Here is a 10,991-nt window from a genome sequence, read left to right as displayed (position 1 = left end):
AGACAACACAGCCTCCTCTGGAACACATTCATGGACACAATAATACATTAATGACAGCACTCCTCTGTCCTCGTATCCCTTCTTGCCACCTATTTTGACAGATGCTACTGTTGATTACTTCAAATGTTTTTTGTTGTTTAGTTTGCCACAGTGAATTCAAACACACAACCTCTGTGGTGCAGTGGACTATATTCCACTCACCAGCAGTGCGCAGAATGTTGTTTAGACGGATCTTAGATGTCGACAGCACCTGGTATCCTAGATTCTATGAAGCAGCAGAAGCACTAATAAATTGTTGTCTTTGAACACTACTGGGAATATTTACCTTGTTGTTTATTGCCTAGGGTTCATGACAATATACTCTGGTTTCACATTTGAAGTCTGTCTGGATACGATAATTAGCTAAATGCCTACATTGCTAAAGAATACATTAATGAATACATTCTCAATTTACGAGCCTCAGGACTAAGGATGTAAGCTGTTTTTTCCATTCTAATCAACCAATCATGATCATGAGGCATATCAACAACATTGCATTGTATCTACACTATAACAGTATATTACAATGTACTCTGACAATGTTAAGAATTCAGTAGTTGTTCTTATCCACAAACATTTAAACAGTGGAAGGTTTGAGAAAGCAGCATGTACAGTACCTTAGTCAACCAACCACAAAGAAGAGTGTGCAAATAGACCCATTCATTTGTACACTCTTGGGAGAGAGACTTACAGTAGTTGTGTATACACCAGACCTACCTATTTAAATGAATAGCACCTAATTTATCTAATCAACATAAAAGTGCAGACACAATTATAACATGAGTAGTGATTGCTAACATACAGTAGTGCAAACATAAAAGTCACTATTGGGCAATTCAGACCGAGCCGCTTTAGTGAGTGACGTTTCTCCCTCAGAGTCAGCTGGTGAGGGAGATGTAGGAACATCTGTCTCCTGCTCCTGTGATCCAACCTGGCTGAGGCGTGGTAGAATTCCCTTTCTTCTCAAATACAGTATGTAATATTATATAATATTATACATTTATTCTGCACGTCAGATACAAAAACAATTTGAATATTCCGTGTTTGAGTCAAGCTCATTTATCACAATATCACATGTGATAACATGATCCTAGGTCATAAATTGGTTGAAAAGGACATTATGATTCTTAACTAATATAAACTGATCAAACACACTTACTGACTTATGGTATCAACTCTCACTAATGTCATCAACTAGAGGTTCGCGGCCTTCGGCCGCTCACATCTAGAGTCCACGCCCGCTTCTTTACTAAAAAACTTTTTTTTTTCAAAAAAAAAAAAATGTTTTTTGAAAAAAAAAAAAAGTAAAAAAAAAAAAAAAAAAAAAATGTTTTGGGGGGAACTATTGTGGCGGAACTATTGTGCCGCAGCGCACGTTTACGGTCGGACATATTTGACCGCCGGACACACTGGAGAAGTGACTGTTATGCCTCTGCTATTTCTCTGCAGTCACTGTGGAGGCAGCAGCAGCAGCGCACATGCAAACACAGTGGTGTCAAATTTCACTCTCTCTCTCTCTCTCGCTTGCCCGCCCCCCCTCCCCTGTTGCCTCCTCTCTCTCGTGCTTAGCGAATGAGCGGACGGCATAGGGTTATGGGCGGTATTCCTTACGTCCTGACGACTACCGACTACCTATGCGACGACTACCTATGCGACTAGCTATGAGTTGAAGTCGATGTAAAGGGGGCTTGGAAGTGGGATGCGGCAATAGGAAGAATGTAATAGTAGATACTTGCGGATGGCATCAGTACTTACAAAGGTAACCGTGAACAGCTCGCATCGAGCGGTTCTTGTATTTGTTTTACTGATGTTCAGGTTAGGAATAAGTTTAGGGTTAGGCATAGTTTTACTGAGGATAAGATTAGGAATAAGGTTAGGTTTAGGCATAGTTTTACTGAGGTTACGTTTAGGAATAAGGTTAGGTTTAGGCATAGTTACGTTTGGTGGCAACCGTTCCACGGTAGCCGGATTTGACGCGGGCGAACGCGATTTGGGGGCGAGCGTACTTGTATTCCATAATGATGATAATGAATACTTACTGATGTTATCAATACTGGCCACAATGGTGATGACAGAGCGATTGTAGTCCTGGTCATTGAAGATGTTCAGCACAGTCGTCATCTCTCTTCTCTCACCTGATAATTAAGAAAATGAAATTAAATATATATATTTTTTTATCGCAGAACACATATATAACATAATCCTAATGTCATCATAATATAATGGGTATCTATGTGATGATTAAGTACTGTAGTAAGGTGACATACTGTGCTGTTATCAAGATATCTATGAACAAATAAAACAGTCTCTCACACAAACACATGAATTCATTAATACCCTTTACACACATCACCACACCATCACATACTGTAGCAACACTCCCACCCACTCAAATTTGATCTCCATGAAATCCCCACAGAGGAATGTGTGGACATTAGCAGTTTGGCATGAATATATTCATTTTGAATTGATTGCTCTCCACAATCAACCCCTGAGCACAACCCAGGGTTGTGTTCTTCTGTCAGCTGCTCATCAACAAAAACACAATCATTTTGACATGGATCCCCGAGGCTAATAACTCTCGAGGGCTCTTCCCTGGTCTTTGAGCATCACATGTTCTTATTTACCATGAAGGTCATATACGGCTGCCTTGGCCACTGTCTCCACCAAGTCCTTTCTTTGAGCCTCTGAAACGTTGAGCAGGCAGGCCACCAACCGACGACCTAAAGTACCGGAAGACATCTCTCTGCAACACACAGTAATATACAAAATAAATATAATTCCTATGTCAGCATTAGCCGTTGGCTAACGTGCAGTAGAAAACACACTTTCCTTAATTTTTTGGAAAAGAATCAGCTTTAAAATTAAAAACACGCACGCACGCACACACACACACACACACACACACACACACACACACACACACACACACACACACACACACACACACACACACACACACACACACACACACACACACACACACACACACACACCAAACAAACAAAACAAACTATGCACTGTAGTTGTTGATCTGTGTTACAGCACATCATAAGTTAAATACTAAACATTAAAGGACTGGATTAGACCCAAAACCACATTGATACTACAATCAAAACAGATCCATTGGATACTGAAACCATTTGATGCCCTCCATAGACACTTTGTGGAACTGCTTCATTTATTTTTGAGCGGTGGTTAGACCGCTCCTTAGTAGGGGTGTAACGATACATTTTAATAGCGATTCGATACATATCACGATACATGGTTGACGATACGATACATGGCCGATATTGGTTCATTCATGAAGATACGATACGATTCGATTTAATTATTTAAAATCGATATAGTAACTATTTAGCAAAGAAATTAAATCTGTGTGAAAGGTGTGGATAGTGCAGGTTTTGAGGGAAACATGTATTATTATGGATATAAATAAGTAAACACAGTGATTATCTGCCAAATACATGGAGATTGTATATTGACAAACCTGCACCTTGACATGAACCTAGAGATTACACACATTTATCAATAGACCAGTGTAGCTATATGGAAAGGAAAAGTAATTAAACCCCTCCTTTTACATTTTTCTTCTTAAAAATACTAAATACAATGCACAAGTAGGTAGTATCGATACAATCGATTCTTTGCACTGCCGATTCGATTCGATACAAAATAAAACGATACGATTCGATTTTAGCTGTTTTCATTTCGATCTACTTTTTTACGTTAAAAACGATATTTCGATACAGTTACTATATCGTTACACCCCTACTCCTTAGCATTGTCGTAACAATGTCTCTGTGTGGGTCTGTACTGTAGCCTGTATGTATGTATGTGGGTCTGTAGCCTGAGTACCACTGAGTGACCAAAGAGGGTGCTGTTGAGTCTAGCCTGAGCATCAACTGCAATACACACACACATTGATTGATTGAAGAATTTATTAGAAGTTTGCAATAGAAAAAAGTACAGTTTCATGACAGTACAAATCACTGGTACAAGGTACAAGGTACACACACACACACAAACCACCACCACCACCACCACAGCATGCACGCACGCACGCACGCACGCACGCACGCACACACACACACACACACACAGAGTAGTGCTGTTGTGTAGCCTCCACGACCACCGCTCAGTTCACACGGGTGTGATTTTGACTATAGCCTACTGTGTGGCTGTATATATTTTCATTGCGACCGTCAGTCAGGTCGCAGTTACTATCAAAACCTCCACCGGCTGTCAGTCAGTCAGTCATGTCACACCTTTTCCCCTACTCATATTTCCGCCACCGTTGCCCCTATCCATGTCAAACTTTGCACACACACTCCTTGGCTGCCAAACCACAACCTCCACCCCTCATTCATCACATGTTCCTTTTCTAGCGCCACCATGAGGCCGATTCTTGCAAAACACATTTTTGGACACTGCCCCTAAAGATTTTGCCCTAAAATCACGCAAAGCGGTACACAGTATGTCTGGAGTCCTGGCATCAACATGGATCTGTCCCATTTAGCGCCACCATCAGGCCGATTTTTTCAAACACATTTTTGGACACTGCTCCTACAGATTTTGCCATAAAATCATGCAAAGCGATGTATACATGTGACCTGACGGTCGCTTATCTCCTGATTAGGGAGTCTTACTGGTATTATTCTAGATACATTGCGCATGCATTGAGATATTCAACCCCTTTTTTGGTTTTACAGCTCATGAAAATCAAAAGTCCATATCAAGTCAAAATATTACAATATTACAGGAGACCACTCAAAACAATTAGAGAAACCTTCTGAAGTCAGAGTTGCTTGAAGTCCAGTGTGAAATGTCTGCAGTCAGTGATGATTTGGGATGCTATGGCATCTGCTGCTTCCAATGGTTTTTTTTCTTCTTCTTTTTTTACACAATATTCTAATTTTTTGAGACAGAACTTTAATTATGTTTTAATCAATTACTCCAGTGTAAGCCTGGTCAACGTTAACTCAAGTAGCCTATACACATTTGACTGCAGCAACTTTCACTTGTTTTTGAGTAATGTTTGACCAAGAATTGACAGCTGGGTTGAGTACTTTGTGTCCAGTCCACCACTGTAAAAGTCAAGATAAAAATAAAACCATGACCAATTGACCATCTGTGACTGTGTACAAAACGAGCTCAAAGTCCAACTCTGGAAAATTGCAAATGAGTTAAAAGTTATAATGTCTCATGACATTAAAGTCAAACAACAAACAAAACAGCTATTCAATCAAACTATAGTTTGAGACACTCACGTGCAGTTTGTATGTTATGTTACGTAGAAGATGTCGTTGATGACGGTGTCTTGTCAAATAGAACAGATATACAAGCTCACAGAGCGTCGCATTCAGAAGAATTGTGGGGCCTTGAAGATCAGTTATTTTGTCGACACGAGTATCCCATGGCCAGGAGGAAAGTGTGTTCGCGCTGTGAGTTGTCACTTGTCAGGAATAAAATTATGTTCACCGACCTCAGAAATTGTTATTGTTGTTAATGTTGGTGTTAATGACATGTGTGCTACTGCTATGCATGTGTGTCGTGTGTTATGCTGTCAGCTATCAGCAGTTGCCATGACAACCAACCAACTATCCAATTACATCACGGACGGAGTTCCCTTCAGGCCATGGGATCTACAGTATCTATTCTAGAGTCCCGCAGTACCAGTGGAAAACTTGGGGTTCAGCGCTCTGATCCGGTCTGAAGCCCGCCTACTGTATCCGCAAATTTCCACATAATACTTAGATGCAAATGACACCATTTCCATATCCCCTCTAAACCGGATATTCAAACTGCAAAGCAAAATGACCCATGTATACGCAAGGTGGTTGTACCAGAGCCCTAGAATGGAGAGTTGCGTCACTCCCGTTCACTTCATGGGGCCAGGTCTTCTACGCACACATCTATTGGCGTATAGTGACAAACGGCCAACCGGAAGTTTACAAAATGCATTGAAGTCTATGAGGTGTAAAGTGACAATGAACCACGTGACCAGCGCTGTTTCTGACCCCGCGGTGACACCACTCTCTGATTATACTGCTCTGGGTTGTACTTGCTTAGCATCAGCATCTGAGCCCACGGCGCCACCTGGCGGATAAAAACATATCTAACAAAAATAATGATTTCCAATTCCGTCGTTCATCGAAGCTCCGAACAAAAATGCAGCAATGTAACAGAAAACCAGGACCAGAACTAAACGAAGAATACCACTGCACGTATTCTCATAGATATATATTATACATTGTCATTCATATCGTGTTTATGCTGGAAGCAAATGAAAAGTAAAGACATTTAGATTCTAGTTCTTCATGGTCGTCGTCGTCCGCAGGCTCGCAATAAGGGGCTTTTCTCGGATCGCTGCAACCGGAGTCATGAGCTCCACGTCGGCCTCCTCCTCCCTGCTCCCCGGGCCACTGTGCCCGCCAGGTAACCCGGAAACGAGCGCTGCGAGCCCGCAGAGGCTCCAGCGTCTGGTCGGTGTCCCTGGGTCCCACCCAGAGCGAGTCAACGACCTGCTGCTGCTAAGGCCTGATGCTTCGGGATGCGGATCATCAGACCCAGAGGACCAGGACGGTGGATCTGGATCACACGTTGTCTTCTTCCCTGGTGACATTCAGGTATTAAAGTTTAAAATCAAACTGCTGTCAAGTGTTACTGTGTTAACCGTTATTGTTCCACTTACCAGCGATAGAAAAAGTACTCAATTTGTTTACTCAAATAAAAGTATCAATACGGCAATGTAGAAAAATACTCTGTTACAATAAAACAGTCTGGAATTAAATGTAGCCTACTGGAGTAAAAGTACGAAAGTATTGGCATCAAAATGTACTAAAAGTAAAAGTTCGAAACGTTTGAAAATAGCAGATCTGCTTGAAAACAGCATGACACGTGTCATGCTGTTTTCAAATAGCCTAGTATAATATAGGGCTATTAGTGGATTAATCTACTGTATGTTTTGAAGTTTAATAATTCATATCTGCAAAGTACATAGTAACACAGTTTTCAAATAATTATAGTGGAGTAGAAGTAAAAGTAGGCCTACTGAAAACTGGAAATACTCAAGTAAAGTACAGATACCTCATTGTACTTAAGTACAGTACTCTATACTCTATAGTGACTTTACACCACTGCCACACCCATATTCCATTTGTAAGGAAATGGAGGAGATACAAAATGTATAAATGAACATGTGAGGATTTTACTGAGTAGACAGCTTCCTATATTATGAAAATGATGTTCATAACAAGTGAGTAACTCATGCAGATATTCATCAGCATCACAGTCAATACTAATTTATAAGCACCCAATTTACTTATTCAACAAAACAGCAGCATTATGACAAAGGGCAAAGTGAACAGATTTGATTGAGACATAAACATACTATGCAATGCAGATGGTGTAGGGTAGGCTGTAGGGAGTGCAATTCTTGTACTTCCTTCTTGTTTCCTCAATAGTATGGATAACAATAACATAAAATGGGATGAAAAGGTGAAACAGCTATACAAAAAAAGGAAAACAATAGTCAAATATCAACAATCCTGTAAATAATACATTTATATTGTAGTACGTAGTGTGAGATATACACACAAGGTGCATACATAATTGCGACCGCAGGTCGCAGCTTAGTATGTGAAACGGCTCATGCTGACTCCGTCTGTACGTGTACACTTTTTACAGTCTATGGGTTTGCCGCTCTGACATCATGCTCTGACATCATGCTGTGATGTCAGGGGAACCACTCTAACAGAATGGCGCTCTGACATCACGCTCTGGCTTCACTGTGATGTCACAACAGAATCCCTTTTATGCCTGTATATGGAGTTCCCCTGATGTCATCAATATTAAGCCCATATCTAACAGGACTTCATATGGGAATGCCCATATATGGAGGCCACACTAACAGAATTCATATATGGCCAAGACAGATGGCTAAGACATCCCATATCTGTGTGGCTGGTTCTACAGACAGGGATCTCCATCTATGGGCATAAGGTGCCATGGCATTGGTCCGAAGGTTCATTAGTCCGAATTTGCTAAGAATACTATGCCTAACTCTAACCCTTACCTCAGTAACTCTAACTAAATTCAGACTAATGAACCTTCGGACTTATGGGCAGTCCCCCAATATTTAATTTTGTTATGTGCAGGATATTTACACATCAAATAAAATTGTTTTCACCACAGGCTCCATTTGGTGTCCACACTTTATGGTCATGACGGTCTGTATAATATAGGGTTGTCACAATCATCTCATTTTAGTTGACGTTTAATTATCATGCATTATCAAGTAATTATGTATTATGTAATTAAGTATTATTATAATTATGTTTAATTATCATTATCATTATTACAATTATCATGGTTTTTTGGCATTGGACATTGGAATATATGATATCATATGACATAACTTAAATATACAAAGTATATTACTGAAATATTAATAAATAAATATAAGAGATGACTGACCGTGACAGGACCAATAAATGATTCAGTGTTTTCTGAGGAAGCCTCCAAAGGGTCTGCCTGTAGAACAAAAAAAAAAGCAAGCAAGATATACAAATGCAAAGATAAATGTTACATCGTTTCTACATTTAAGTTGTTTGAACTGATATGTGCATCAGAAGGCCTAATAAATCACGTAATAAGAATGCAGTGTGTTTTAGAAGTCTGCATCAGAATTGCAACCGGTGGAAGCTAAACTCTACTGGTATCTTGCATTCAGTATCGTGCCTCCCTAGTCACAACAATCTGCCTCTCATGTCTGTGCTGTGCAGAACTTCGAGGAGGAGATGGCTGTGCAGCCAGAGGGATCCCGGTGGTTGTCCTGGAGTCTGGAGCAGACGGCACTGGCTCTGGGACGCCGTTTCCCTGGACGGTACATCTGGGTGGTGCGAGCCTCCCTCATGTACCTGCACAAGTTCAGCTGCTACCAGAACTTTGTAGCGAGCAACATGTTCGGAGCGCCCGAGCACTCGCCCCACTACTCGCCTGATTTTGGGGCCTTTCAACACCTCAGGTTGGTCACTGTCGCATCATTATCGTTTTGTGATGTTCAGCCATCAACTTCGACCACTCAGGGGGAAGCAGTGGAGGAAAGTAGCACCATGTACATTTACTCAATTACAATGTTGTGGTACTTTTACTTAACTTATTGTACTTTTTACTCCACTACAATTATTTAAAAATGTTCCACTCAGACTATTTGAAAATAGCTGATCAACAAACACATTGTATCACAAAGCGTTATCACAAAGCGCCATTCTAGAAAGCTGTATCGTCTGTATCCATTGAAACTTAACAGGTTGGTGGTTGTTTTCAGGGCACTCCTGAGTCACGGCATGGATCGAGCTAACTTGCCCGAGCCCCTTCCACCACCAGGAGGGGCTGGCACCATCCCCTCCGGCTTCTCCCTGACTCTGGTGGGTTTCAGCAAAGGCTGCGTGGTTCTGAACCAGATGGCGTACGAACTGGCTGGCGCTTATGCCGACCCGGCGTTGTCACCCTTCATCGAACGCATCGCTGACATGTTCTGGCTGGACGGGGGTCACCCTGGCGGCAGTGAGACCTGGGTGACGGACAAACGAGTGCTGAAGGCGTTAGCTGGCAGCGGCGTGGCCATCCATGCCCACGTGACGCCCTACGAGGTGTGTGATCCCATGCGGGCCTGGGTGGGGCGCGAGCACAGAGACTTTGTCAAGATCCTGGAGGACTTTGGTGCATCTGTGAACAAGAAGCTGCACTTTGAGGACAAACCCGCCTCCATCGACAACCACTTCCGGGTTATCCTGGAGTTTTGAGTGGCATTCACACTGTGGATGGGTATATTATTACAGCCACATACTGTAGTACATGAGTGTATATTATTACAGTCACATAGTACATGAGTCCAAAACGTGACTTGGCACTCTGAATTTATTCTTATTTGCTAACGTTGCCACGTCTGTGATATGCTTTTAAGGGCTCGAAGGATTGAGAACATGCAAACAATATAGCAGTCTTCTACTCCCTTTAATAAATGTACCAACTGTAATTCGAGGCAGAATATCCAAAGGCAGGCTTAAAAACGAAATCCTCTAATTACCTGTCTGGGTAAACTGTAGCCTAAATGTAATCTTTACATTGGTTTATATCTTAAGATTCAAGTTACTTTTGATTCAAATGTTATTTTCTTGTTATTGTTATCTCTGAACAGAATTAGACGTTCTTTTTGAGAATGCAAGCTTATTTATTGCAGCAATATTGCTTCAAGGTCATGGCTCCTGAACCAGAACCTTATTTCTGCAAGCACATAGGCTAATCTGGGAGTTTGAGGGCCATGCAGTCACTGTCTAACCTCCCTCTCAGAAATCTAGCCTCACAAATTCTGTATAAATGCTGTCTCCGGCTGTGTGCAATGCATGATGGGTATGATACACAGAAGCCACTACCTTTGTTCTTGCAAAAATTGTCCGCCTTTGAAAATGTTCCCCTGGTTTTAAGTTTGCTTTACATACGTTAGCAACTGGCTGAATCAATGGCATATTATATTAACCATTTAATTTATGTCTGCTGTTTCTTGCTAGGCCATGGTTAGACATTGCTGAATGTGTAAAAGTGTAATCAGATAGATCTTGTTTGACAAACTTTGTCTGAACTAAGAATTTACAGTTTCAGGGCCAAAGCTCAATGAACGATTGATTGACTGTAATTGAAATCCTTTATTCAGCAAGGTTGGAATTTAATTCATTCATACATGTTGACAGGACTAAAGCTTTATAATGTAGAAGGAAGTAGATGCCGTAGTCATTCCAGTTGTTAATTAGTTGTCAGACTGATTTAAAAGTTTAGATGCTTGCATTCCACAACTCAATGTACTCATATTTAATGTTATTTTTATTTCTCTACTGCTGAAGGTGAATTTCTTTAGTCTGAAATGTTCAGTAATAAGGTCTAAAGTGTGA

The 10,991-nt window shown here is 41.1% G+C and overlaps 1 protein-coding gene across 1 annotated transcript; it reads left to right on the top strand.

Annotated features, from left to right (window-relative positions):
- Window positions 1–6,230: 6,230 nt before the first annotated feature.
- On the top strand, window positions 6,231–10,991 carry cUnh2orf69 (chromosome Un C2orf69 homolog). The gene is made up of 3 exons (XM_080752697.1): window positions 6,231–6,668; window positions 8,826–9,067; window positions 9,371–10,991. The coding sequence occupies exons 1-3, from the start codon at window positions 6,360–6,362 to the stop codon at window positions 9,846–9,848; spliced, it is 1,029 nt and encodes a 342-aa protein (XP_080608823.1). The 5' UTR covers window positions 6,231–6,359; the 3' UTR covers window positions 9,849–10,991.

The sequence above is a fragment of the Nannobrachium achirus genome (assembly GCF_963921795.1).
Source record: "Nannobrachium achirus genome assembly, chromosome: 22".
Lineage (NCBI taxonomy): Eukaryota > Metazoa > Chordata > Actinopteri > Myctophiformes > Myctophidae > Nannobrachium > Nannobrachium achirus.
This window is presented reverse-complemented; position numbering and strand designations above follow the sequence as displayed.